The sequence below is a fragment of the Oncorhynchus masou genome, chromosome 18 (genome assembly GCF_036934945.1).
Source record: "Oncorhynchus masou masou isolate Uvic2021 chromosome 18, UVic_Omas_1.1, whole genome shotgun sequence".
Taxonomy (NCBI): domain Eukaryota; kingdom Metazoa; phylum Chordata; class Actinopteri; order Salmoniformes; family Salmonidae; genus Oncorhynchus; species Oncorhynchus masou.
The window spans coordinates 24,182,857-24,195,244 of NC_088229.1; the positions used below are offsets into that span (position 1 = coordinate 24,182,857).

A 12,388-nucleotide genomic window follows, 5' to 3' on the forward strand; every position below is an offset into this window, starting at 1 on the left:
ACACATGTTATTAGTACATTGCCCGAACTGTTCGGACTCTACAGACAGATGTTGGTAGATCGGTCATACGGACTTCAGACGATACAGGGGGTCGCTTGTAGGGGTCGTAGAGCAAAACCGCTGACATGTTCGTGTTATTCCAAAACAGGAAACAACATCCTGTTCGTGAGAGTCTCATCTTTGCATAGAGTGGTCATAATAGCTTTTAGGCCAAACCGTTCAGACGGTTTTGTGAAAAGACCAATAATTGTAGCGTCCAAATTGTTATTTCGGGATGTCTCATGGTCTGTCAAACACCTCTCTAACTCTGTCACCTTTCAACGCAGATGCAGAAGTGTTACGTTGCTGGATGCGGTGGATTGAGATGCATCCAATGCAAACCGATATCTCTAGCTTAAACTGACAGATTCTTATGGGGATTTTTTTATTATGTTAATTCGATTTCTGCACAGGCATCTATATCGTCCTTAGGGGATTTTAAACCCAATTCCCTCATGTGGATGTGGAGGGACTTCCTTTCTCTGAACAACATTAAGAGAACAAGCACTATTATGGAAATCACAGGTGCATGGCAAATGAGTCAATAACGTAACCAAGGATGGTACACACGAGACAGAGTACACTGCTGATGCTCCAAAGAGTGTTTTGTACCATTACTTAACGTATCGCCAATAGCTAGCTAAATGTTAGACATATCTGGTACAGATTCCAAATTCGTCACGTTGAGATGGAACTGCTGAATTTCTAATGGAACAAGACCATGAAATGATATTCTCACATGTGAGAATGGCAGCATGAATACACTAAGGCAGTGCATGGCTGTCTACGGGCTGTAGTCTTGAAGCTGTATTTCACTGAAAAGTAGGCGGTGTTGAACATACAATACTTTTACTTTTTAGCCAGTTTTTATGCATTTTCTTGTATTCTAATCTGCATTAATCTGCATAAGGTACCATGTGTGTAATAGTCAAAACATGATAATGCCACTGTGTCTGTTGAACCACAATCCTCACACATGTTGGATTTAATAGATTTTGAAAACACAGCACAGTACACATTATGCTCCCACAGGCATGCTCTATGACTGTATATAAGCCCCGTAAAGATGGTGTCAGCTATGATATCGCTATCATCTGTGAAAATCCATCGCTTTATTTGACGTACAAAATGTTAAGAAAACACTTATTGGACCCCTGCTGAAACACTGAATATTTATACATGTTAAATGTTGGAAAGATGCATACTTGTTGGCTTTGTTTCACAACTATGACCTTCATTAAAATGATGGCAACATAATGTTAATGTTACAGAGCCTGAGGATTAATATTTGTTTATTTTGGCCTTGAATGAAGACTTACCCCACACCAACAACACACTTTTCATCTACTTTTGACAGCTTTGACTAATTTGATATTATGTTCAGCATTTCACCCGCATTGGAAAGGACAGAGAAGAAAGGGAGGCAAATAATTGCACATTACTACTGGTAGCGAGAGACACAACACTGCTGCACACAAAGAGAAAACTCAATTCACTCTTACCGAAGAGGGTGTTAGTCAGCTTCAGACAAAACACCAGAAGAGAAATGCTGTTATATAAACTCCAGAAGGAAAACACTGAATTGAAGTCATTGGCTCTGACTGAATTTGGAAATGTAATTGCCTGGTGTATCTGACATGTCACAAGGAGGATGGGGAGGGGAGACATCACTGTCTACCTGACATCCCCACTTCCCCTCCCCGCACTGCTTTTGTTTGGCATTCAATATAGTTGCCTTGTCTTGTCCTCTTGAAAATAATGACATCAGTGCTGTATGTTGAGTGATTATTCTCATTCTCATTTCTCCACCTTTGCCACTGCTCTTTCATCTTGGTGCTCCAGTTTTTGGTGTTTGTTCAACCCACGGGCAGGTCCTTGCTATTCTTCCAAGCCGGAGTTCCACTGCCTGTCTCTTAGATGGCATGGTTACTGTAGCTGATGTATGTCTGCTTGGAGGCCAATGCTGTGAATAGAGCCGTGAAAGAGGAAGATAGGGAAAGAAGAGCGAAAGGAAACGATGTGGGTGAAGATTTGGGCAATTCAATTAAGGCTTATTTAACCATCTGTCAGGGGCTTATCTTCCAGTCCATTAAGGTGATTGCCGGCACAGTTTCTATTTATGCATGACTTCCTTAGACCACAAGTGTCAACAGTGAGTACAGGTGGAACCAACAGTGGAGTAAGAGAGTAATTAATATGCATAGCACTGGTAGCATTTTTCATGTTGTGTGGTTAGTATTACAATAATTATTTAACTTCCTAGGAAAAGTGTTGCCAACTGTAAATTGCATCTAAATGCAGATTTCCTTGATCTGCTGGGAAGTAGGGCAGAGCAGGGCACAGATGTGGCTATAGCTAGTAATTGACTCTCAAAACTAATATTGAATTGCTTATCAGGATGCTGTTGTGACAACCCACTGGGCACACACTTGTTGAAACAACCTCAGTTCAATGAAATCATGTTGATCCCACGTGGAATAGACATTGAATTGACGTATGTGACCAGTGAGATGTCTCCACATGGATATATACTGTTCTGAAAGTGACTTAAGAATGACTTATTTAACCAGTAATTGCAGCTTGACCTATAAGTACAGACTATTTAATGGTAAAGTATCCCTTGCAGTTAATTTTACGTCAGGGCCGGCTCTAGCCTTTTGGGGGCCCTTAGCGAGATTTTGCCATAACTTATGCCATGTAAATTATATCTGAGTGAGAGTGACTAACAAAACCAATGGGCTCTGCTGGAGGACAGGGACCCTGGGCACGTGCCCTGCGTGACCGGTCGGTATTTGGGCATGATTGCTACAAGTTTAGAAAGCTGGGTAGACTAACTTACCAATATAAAAATTGTTAGCTGACATGGCTAATTGAGTGACTGTCAGTGACTGACATACCAAGAGAAACATTGCTGGTGCACAACCAAATTTCGAACTTGCTTCTTTTTCAAACTTTCTCCAAATTTCGAACTTGCTCTCAACGGTAAATTAAGACCCCGACTGAGTTCCAAGAAAAAAGCCACTTATGCCTGGAGCCGGCCCTGTTTTAAGTACAGTATAGGGTAGTATGTGATGCAATAGTACTCATTCAAATGCTAGGCTCAGTAACTACATTCAGATCTTTCTCTGTGCACCAAGCAAAGCATGCACAGTGGCACCATGTCGATAGAAATGAAAACATTTAGGAAAAGCATAGAGATAGCTTGGAGAATTGTGATAACATTGAGCATAAGATGACAATATGTAACTATGCAGTACATGGTGAACGTGGATCTCACACAATTACCAGATGTGAGAGACACTGTACAAAATGTTTACTTATTTTATCAAGTTGTGGCCTGACCGATATGGTATGTCCTCTCTAAATAAATCTGTCACCAGTTCACTTGTTCTACAGTGAAATCATCACACATATCTGCCAATCTTGTCCACAACAGCATTTGCAGTTTGGGTGAGTCAGAGCAGATAAATCTGAGCGGCGACTGCTGACAGCTTGGGTGGGGGGCAAATGTACTGGAGGGTGGGATGTGTAGTGGTGGGGAGAGGGAGGGTGTGGGGGCCAACTACACTGGAGGGTAGGATGTGTAGTGGGGGGAGAGGGAGGGTGTGGGGTGCAAATGTACTGGAGGGTGGGATGTGTAGTGGTGGGGAGAGGGAGGGTGTGGGGGGCAAATGTACTGGAGGGTGGGATGTGTAGTGGTGGGGAGAGGGAGGGTGTGGGGGGCAAATGTACTGGAGGGTGGGATGTGTAGTGGTGGGGAGAGGGAGGGTGTGGGGCAAATGTACTGGAGGGTGGGATGTGTAGTGGTGGGGAGAGGGAGGGTGTGGGGCAAATGTACTGGAGGGTGGGATGTGTAGTGGTGGGGAGAGGGAGGGTGTGGGGCAAATGTACTGGAGGGTGGGATGTGTAGTGGTGGGGAGAGGGAGGGTGTGGGGCAAATGTACTGGAGGGTGGGATGTGTAGTGGTGGGGAGAGGGAGGGTGTGGGGGGCAAATGTACTGGAGGGTGGGATGTGTAGTGGTGGGGAGAGGGAGGGTGGGGGGCAAATGTACTGGAGGGTGGGATGTGTAGTGGTGGGGAGAGGGAGGGTGGGGGGCAAATGTACTGGAGGGTGGGATGTGTAGTGGTGGGGAGAGGGAGGGTGTGGGGGGCAAATGTACTGGAGGGTGGGATGTGTAGTGGTGGGGAGAGGGAGGGTGTGGGGGGCAAATGTACTGGAGGGTAGGATGTGTAGTGGTGGGGAGAGGGAGGGTGGGGGGCAAATGTACTGGAGGGTGGGATGTGTAGTGGTGGGGAGAGGGAGGGTGTGGGGGCAAATGTACTGGAGGGTGGGATGTGTAGTGGTGGGGAGAGGGAGGGTGTGGGGGGCAAATGTACTGGAGGGTAGGATGTGTAGTGGTGGGGAGAGGGAGGGTGTGGGGGGCCACTACACTGGAGGGTAGGATGTGTAGTGGTGGGGAGAGGGAGGGTGTGGGGGGCAAATGTACTGGAGGGTGGGATGTGTAGTGGTGGGGAGAGGGAGGGTGTGGGGGGCAAATGTACTGGAGGGTGGGATGTGTAGTGGTGGGGAGAGGGAGGGTGTGGGGGGCAAATGTACTGGAGGGTGGGATGTGTAGTGGTGGGGAGAGGGAGGGTGTGGGGGGGGCAAATGTACTGGAGGGTGGGATGTGTAGTGGGGGGAGAGGGAGGGTGTGGGGGGCAAATGTACTGGAGGGTGGGATGTGTAGTGGTGGGGAGAAGGAGGGAGGGTGTGGGGGCAAATGTACTGGAGGGTGGGATGTGTAGTGGTGGGGAGAGGGAGGGTGTGGGGGGCAAATGTACTGGAGGGTAGGATGTGTAGTGGTGGGGAGAGGGAGGGTGTGGGGGCCACTACACTGGAGGGTAGGATGTGTAGTGGGGGAGAGAGAGGGTGTGGGGGGCAAATGTACTGGAGGGTGGATGTGTAGTGGGGGGAGAGGGAGGGTGTGGGGGGCAAATGTACTGGAGGGTGGGATGTGTAGTGGTGGGGGAGACTGGGGGAGGGTGTAGTGGGGGCAAATGTGGGAAGGAACAGGACTGAGGGATGGATGTGTAGTGGGGGGAGAGGGAGGATGTGAGGGGGCACAGCTGGATGGACACTGGAGGGTACAGGATGATGTTTATTGGGGAGTGGACAGGGGGAGACTGGGGGTTCGATGGTAGTGGTTGGGCAAATGCACTGGAGGGTGGATGTGTAGTGGTGGGGAGAGGGAGGGTGTGGGGGGCAACTGTACTGGAGGGTGGGATGTGTAGTGGTGGGGAGAGGGAGGGTTTGGGGGGGCAAATGTACTGGAGGGTTGGATGTGTAGTGGGGGGAGAGGGAGGGTATGTGAGGGGGGCCACTACACTGGAGGGTTTTTGAGGATGTGTAGTGGGGGAGAGGGAGGGTGTGGGGGGCAAATGTACTGGAGGGTGGGATGTGTAGTGGTGGGGAGAGGGAGGGTGTGGGGGGCAAATGTACTGGAGGGTGGGATGTGTAGTGGTGGGGAGAGGGAGGGTGTGGGGGGCAAATGTACTGGAGGGTGGGATGTGTAGTGGTGGGGAGAGAGAGGGTGTGGGGGCAAATGTACTGGAGGGTGGGATGTGTAGTGGTGGGGAGAGGGAGGGGGTGGGGGGCAAATGTACTGGAGGGTGGGATGTGTAGTGGTGGGGAGAGGGAGGGTGTGGGGGGCAAATGTACTGGAGGGTGGGATGTGTAGTGGTGGGGAGAGGGAGGGTGTGGGGGGCCACTACACTGGAGGGTAGGATGTGTAGTGGGGGGAGAGAGAGGGTGTGGGGGCCAACTACACTGGAGGGTAGGATGTGTAGTGGGGGGAGAGGGAGGGGTGGGGGTCAAATGTACTGGAGGGTGGGATGTGTAGTGGTGGGAGAGGGAGGGGGGGGGGCAAATGTACACTGGAGGGTGGGATGTGTAGTGGTGGGGAGAGGGAGGGTGTGGGGGCAAATGTCACTGGAGGGTAGGATGTGTAGTGGGGGGAGAGGGAGGGTGGGGGGCCACTACACTGGAGGGTGGGATGTGTAGTGGTGGGGAGAGGGAGGGTTGGGGGCCACTACACTGGAGGGTAGGATGTGTAGTGGGGGGAGAGAGAGGGTGTGGGGGCCAACTACACTGGAGGGTAGGATGTGTAGTGGGGGGAGAGGGAGGGTGTGGGGGGCCACTACACTGGAGGGTAGGATGAATGTAGTGGGGGGAGAGGGAGGGTGTTGGGGGCCACTGCACTGGAGGGTAGGATGTGAAGTGGGGGGATAGGGAGAGTGTGGGGGGACAGTACACTGGAGGGTGGGATGTTTAGTGGGGAGAGTTGGATGGTGTGGGGGACAACAGTACTGGGGGTGGGATGTGTAGTGGTTGGAGAGGTAAGGTGTGGGAAGGAACAGGACTGCAGGGATGGATGTGTAGCGGGGAGAGGGAGGATGTGAGGGGATACTGCACTAGCTGGATGGATGTGCATTGGGGGGCCAGTACACTGGAGGGTGGGATGTTTATTGGGGAGACTTGGACAGTATGGGGGACAACAGTACTGGGGGGTTCGATGTGTAGTGGTTGGAGAGGTAAGGTGTGGGGGGCCTCTACACTGCAGGGTGGCATGTGTAGTGGGGGGAGAGGCAGGGTGTGGGGGGCCACTATACTGGATGGTGGGATGTGTAGTGGGGGGAGAGGGAGGGTTTGTGGGGCAACAGTACTGGAGGGTTGGATGTGTAGTGGGAGGAGAGGAGGGTGTGGGAGGCAACAGTATGTGAGGGATGGATGTGTGATGCGTTGAGAAGGAGGCTGTGGGAGGCAACAGTTTTTGAGGGTGGGATGTGTAGTGGGGGGAGAGGGAGGGTGTGTGGGACAACAGTACTGGAGGGTTGGATGTGTAGTGGGGGAGGGGTAGGCCCTCTCCATTCCACCCAGAACCTCTCCCAGAGCAGCATTGATAAATTAACCTCATTTAAATATTCATGCTCTCTGATGCCAAGATGAAAAAAAAACAGATGGTCCAGAAAGAATTGGAGCTTGTGGACACATCTGTCTTTCCCCTTTTCTCACATCTTATTGTTGTTCTACGTCCCATTACAGCAAATTCCTCTGTCAACGTGGGAAACAAATTACTGGGGATGTGAGGCAACCCCCTGCATTCAGCCCACAGTGGTGTCATCTCCCTACATCCGTTGCCATCAGGCTGTTACCACATTCTCAGGCCATTTGCAGTACAACACGCCAACATTGTCTACCGACGTCTGTGGGTCAAGGGTGTGTATGTTAGTGTGATAAATGTCTGACACCATCCAAGGTGCTATAGCCTTGGGTACGTTTTTGTGCATACAGTACATATCTTAGGCAGGCATGGGATCCAACTGAACATTGGCACAAAGTAAATGGGGGAGAATTGGTCAGTCATACAGAGTGAGAGGCAGGCTGATTGTCAGGCTCTCCATCCGTTACCTGAGCGTCTAAAGTCCCTCACAGGGCCCTCCTCCCTCGTCACAGTCTGACACACAAGCACAAAGAGCAGCTGTTAGTCCTCTGACTTGGGCCAGATGGGTCATGGTATAGATGTCAAACTGTGAAATTGGGGGAGCATTTCCCATGGGTGCTATAATCATTTTTTCCATTCCCAAATGGCATGCCATTTTTTCTAACTCTGTTCATCTCCTTGTAGCAGTCTCTTTGACATACCCCATATTGAGAGTTTCATCTCCTGTTTCCTACACATTCAGAGGAAGTGCAACTGCATATTTCAAATAGCACTGTGATAGAGGATTCAGAACATGTTCTCAACATTGGCTTTGGTTCTCCAAAGATAATGGGAATATTGACTGATGATGCATTAGATACAGGAAAACGTCATTCTGTGTGGATGAATGAGCGTGACTATCCATAAATCAACTTATTTTCTCATAATTTGGAATACACTTTTACATTTAGGGATTTTGATCATTCCGACCAAAGCAGCTGTGTTACTGTAGGATGGGTCTGAAGTGCTGGAGCAATAATCTTGCCTCCTATTGCACCAATGGAGACTGGTGGTGTGGGGGCTGTGCTTCGGCAAAGTGGGTGGGGTTATATCCTTCCTGTTTGGCCCTGTCCGGGGTATCATCGGATGGGGCCACAGTGTCTCCTGACCCCTCCTGTCTCAGCCTCCAGTATTTATGCTGCAGTAGTTTATGTGTCGGGGGCTAGGGTCAGTTTGTTATATCTGGAGTACTTCTCCTGTCTTATCCGGTGTCCTGTGTGAATATAAGTATGCTCTCTCTAATTCTCTCTTTTTCTCTTAATTCTCTCTCTCGGAGGACCTGAGCCCTAGGACCATGCCTCAGGACTACCTGGCATGATGACTCCTTGCTGTCCCCAGTCCACCTGGCCGTGCTGCTGCTCAAGTTTCAACTGTTCTGCCTGCGGCTATGGAATCCTGACCTGTTCACCGGACGTGCTACCTGTCCCAGACCTGCTGTTTTCAACTCTCTAGAGACAGCAAGAGTGGTGGAGATACTCTTAATGATCGGCTATGAAAAGCCAAATGACATTTACTCCTGAGGTGCTGACTTGCTGCACCCTCGACAACTACTGTGATTATTATTATTTGACCATGCTGGTCATTTATGAACATTTGAACATCTTGGCCATGTTCTGTTATAATCTCCACCTGACACAGCCAGAAGAGGACTGGCCACCCCTCATAGCCTGGTTCCTCTCTAGGTTTCTTCCTAGGTTTTGGCCTTTCTAGGGAGTTTTTCCTAGCCACCGTGCTTCTACACCTGCATTGCTTGCTGTTTGGGGTTTTAGGCTGGGTTTCTGTACAGCACATTGAGATATCAGCTGATGTACGAAGGGCTATATAAATACATTTGATTTGATTTTGATTTGGAATGTTAATATGAATGGCCATCTCTGCAGGATGATACCTGAATGTGAAGCCTTTCCTATCGATCCATCTCACCCTGTGCGGTTCTTTATGTCCTGTTTGCCGACAGTGCCACGTTTCAGAGCACCAGCCAATGCTTGATGCTACTAGGGCTGGCATGAAACAAAATGCACTACCAATTCCCTCCATCCTGAAAATAACAATAGATAATTTCACAAAGCTGTTGAGGTGTAAAATAACAATGCCATCAATTAAGTTTATATAGAGGCAAGTGCATTGCTTTTCATTTTTCAAGCCTGATACTCTCCCCTCAAAATTACATCTGACTGACTTTAAGGCATAAACTCAAGGACAGAGTGTTGTAAAAACTAAATGTGTGTCTTTTTGTCCTCTCTTCCCCCTGATCTCCATTTCCCCCTCGCTCCATCCCTAACCCTGAGGCCTTCGCTGCTAACCTTGTGTCTCCAGGCTTTCACACAGCTCAGACTTGGCCTCTCCGTTGGGACGGAGGCCACCCTTGGTGGGGAACTTGTTGGACATGGTGGCTGCAGTGACCACAGCCTTGAGGCTGCGCTTGCGATTGGGCACATTCTGCTCCGGGTGGAAGAGGACCACGTAGACCTTTGGCATGTAGAGCATTCCCAGAGACACAGAGGCACTCAGGCTCACAGAGATGGTCAAAGTCGTGGTCTGGATGTACATCTGTGAAGGAGACAAGCAAAGGAAACATTGTTACACAACAAAAAAGAGATGGTGCTGTTCAAGTGGCTAAGGAGAGGGTTCTCAAGATCCTTGTGACAGCATTGACCTTTGATATTTTGAAAGTACATTACCTAGTTATACATTGTTTAAACAAGACAACATATGAGTGCAGTTGTCTCCTAGTAGATCTTCCAGCAATATCAAACCCCCAACATCAGACGCGATAAAACACATGGAGTGGACACTGCTCTGTTTTCAAGTGCTTTATGAATTATTCATCCTCCTGTTTATGTTTTTATTGGTGTGTCTATTTGTTTGTTTATGACATGTGACTAATGGAGGAGGCCTCCCAGTGAGTGACTGTACTACAGATGTCTTCCCCTTGGGGCCTGGGGCTGTGGTAGAGTGGTTGGAGTCAACTGAGTGTAAAGGCAGCTGGGACTCACAGCTGTGCACAGAAAGCATGGCTACATGCAAGGATCAGGGAGAGGCATCTTGAGAATATCAACACAGTGCCTGAGTGTGTGCCTCGGAGTGCTTTTCCCATATAAATTATATCATATTCTCAATGGGATTAAATGTGTCTTCACGTCTTATCATATAGGTCATCTGAATGAGTTGTTAGACAGTACAGACTGATTTACTACAGCAGTAGAAAACAAATGCATTCATGCATTATGCATTATAAAGCACTGTAACTGCAAAAACAGAGAAGATTGGAAGATTGTCATATACATTTACTCTCTGTGGTGAACATCAGGATTATTCTCCTGGAAAACCGCAAAAAGCTTTTCTTTTAGAATGTCTTATTTGGAACATCATTCTGTCTCCCTTTGGGACAGGGTTGCTGAGCTATTCTGGGCCTGATGAACAAAGGGAGAAGGGTGTAAACTGCAAACACAGCTCCCAGCCACATCCCTAAAAGATTTGCCCGAGGTGTAGACTGATATTGTGTTTCCAGATATTATGAGTAACTTAGTGTTATGGCAACAGGGAACAACCCGACAGGTCGTCTGTCATGAGAATGTCAACAGATGACATGCATTAGTTATAGTGCTGCTTTGGCACTCTACATTTTTTGCAGCTCTATCTTCAGTCTGGATGCTGAAATACTTACAGTGGGGCAAAAAAGTATTTAGTCAGCCACCAATTGTGCAAGTTCTCCCACTTAAAAAGATGAGAGAGGGCTGTAATTTTCATCATAGGTTCACTATTCACACTTCAACTACGACAGACAAAATGAGAAAAATAAATCCAGAAAATCACATTGTAGGATTTTTAATGAATTTATTTGCAAATTATGGTGGAAAATAAGTATTTGGTCACCTACAAACAAGCAAGATTTCTGGCTCTCACAGACCTGTAACTTCTTCTTTAAGAGGCTCCTCTGTCCTCCACTCATTACCTGTATTAATGGCACCTGTTTGAACTTGTTATCTGTGTAAAAGACACCTGTCCACAACCTCAAACAGTCATACTCCAAACTCCACTATGGCCAAGACCAAAGAGCTGTCAAAGGACACCAGAAACAAAATTGTAGACCTGCACCAGGCTGGGAAGACTGAATCTGCAATAGGTAAGCAGCTTGGTTTGAAGAAATCAACTGTGGGAGCAATCATTAGGAAATGAAAGACACACTGATAATCTCCCTCGATCTGGGGCTCCACGCAAGATCTCACCCCGTGGGGTCAAAATTATCACAAGAACGGTGAGCAAAAACCCCAGAACCACACGGGGGGACCTAGTGAATGACCTGCAGAGAGCTGGGACCAAAGTAACAAAGCCTACCATCAGTAACACACTATGCCGCCAGGGACTCAAATCCTGCAGTGCCAGACGTGTCCCCCTGCTTAAGCCAGTACATGTCCAGGCCCGTCTGAAGTTTGCTAGAGAGCATTTGGATGATCCAGAAGGAGATTGGGAGAATGTCATATGGTCAGATGAAACCAAAATAGAACTTTTTGGTAAAAACTCAACTCGTCGTGTTTGGAGGACAAAGAATGCTGAGTTGCATCCAAAGAACATCATACCTACTGTGAAGCATGGGGGTGGAAACATCATGCTTTGGGGCTGTTTTTCTGCAAAGGGACCAGGACGACTGATCCGTATAAAGGAAAAATGAATGGGGCCATGTATCGTGAGATTTTGAGTGAAAACCTCCTTCCATCAGCAAGGGCATTGAAGATGAAACGTGGCTGGGTCCTTCAGCATGACAATGATCCCAAAAACACCGCCCGGGCAACGAAGGAGTGGCTTCGTAAGAAGCATTTCAAGGTCCTGGAGTGGCCTAGCCAGTCTCCAGATCTCGACCACATAGCAAATCTTTGGAGGGAGTTGAAAGTCCGTGTTGCCCAGCAACAGCCCCAAAACATCACTGCTCTAGAGGAGATCTGCATGGAGGAATGGGCCAAAATTCCAGCAACAGTGTGTGAAAACCTTGTGAAGACTTACAGAAAACGTTTGACCTCTGTCATTGCCAACAAAGGGTATTTAACCTCTTGAAACTCCCCATCCCGGATCCGGGATTGTGACTAAGCCTCAGGCTCATTAGCATAACGCAACGTTAACGATTTCTGAAAATCGCAAATAAAATTAAAATAATGCGTTTGCTCTCAAGCTTAGCCTTTTCTTAACAACACTGTCATCTCAGATTTTCAAAATATGCTTTTGAACCATAGAAATTGACTAATTTGTGTAAGAGTATGCAAAGCTAGCATAGCATTTTGTGTAGCATGTAGCACGCAACATTTTCACAAAAGCCAGATAACCAAATAAATAAA

The 12,388-nt window shown here is 48.0% G+C and overlaps 1 protein-coding gene across 1 annotated transcript in view; it reads right to left on the minus strand.

Moving 5' to 3' along the window:
* Positions 1 to 1,169: 1,169 nt before the first annotated feature.
* Positions 1,170 to 12,388, minus strand: part of LOC135504270 (metabotropic glutamate receptor 4-like) — a 222,141-nt gene continuing 210,922 nt past the window's right edge. Inside the window, exons 9-10 of the mRNA XM_064922669.1 lie at positions 9,362 to 9,608; positions 1,170 to 2,002 (exon numbers count right to left, since the gene is read on the minus strand). Of these exons, the coding sequence (XP_064778741.1) occupies positions 1,953 to 2,002; positions 9,362 to 9,608 (297 nt within the window). The 3' untranslated portion in view covers positions 1,170 to 1,952. The remainder of the gene's footprint in view (positions 2,003 to 9,361; positions 9,609 to 12,388) is intronic.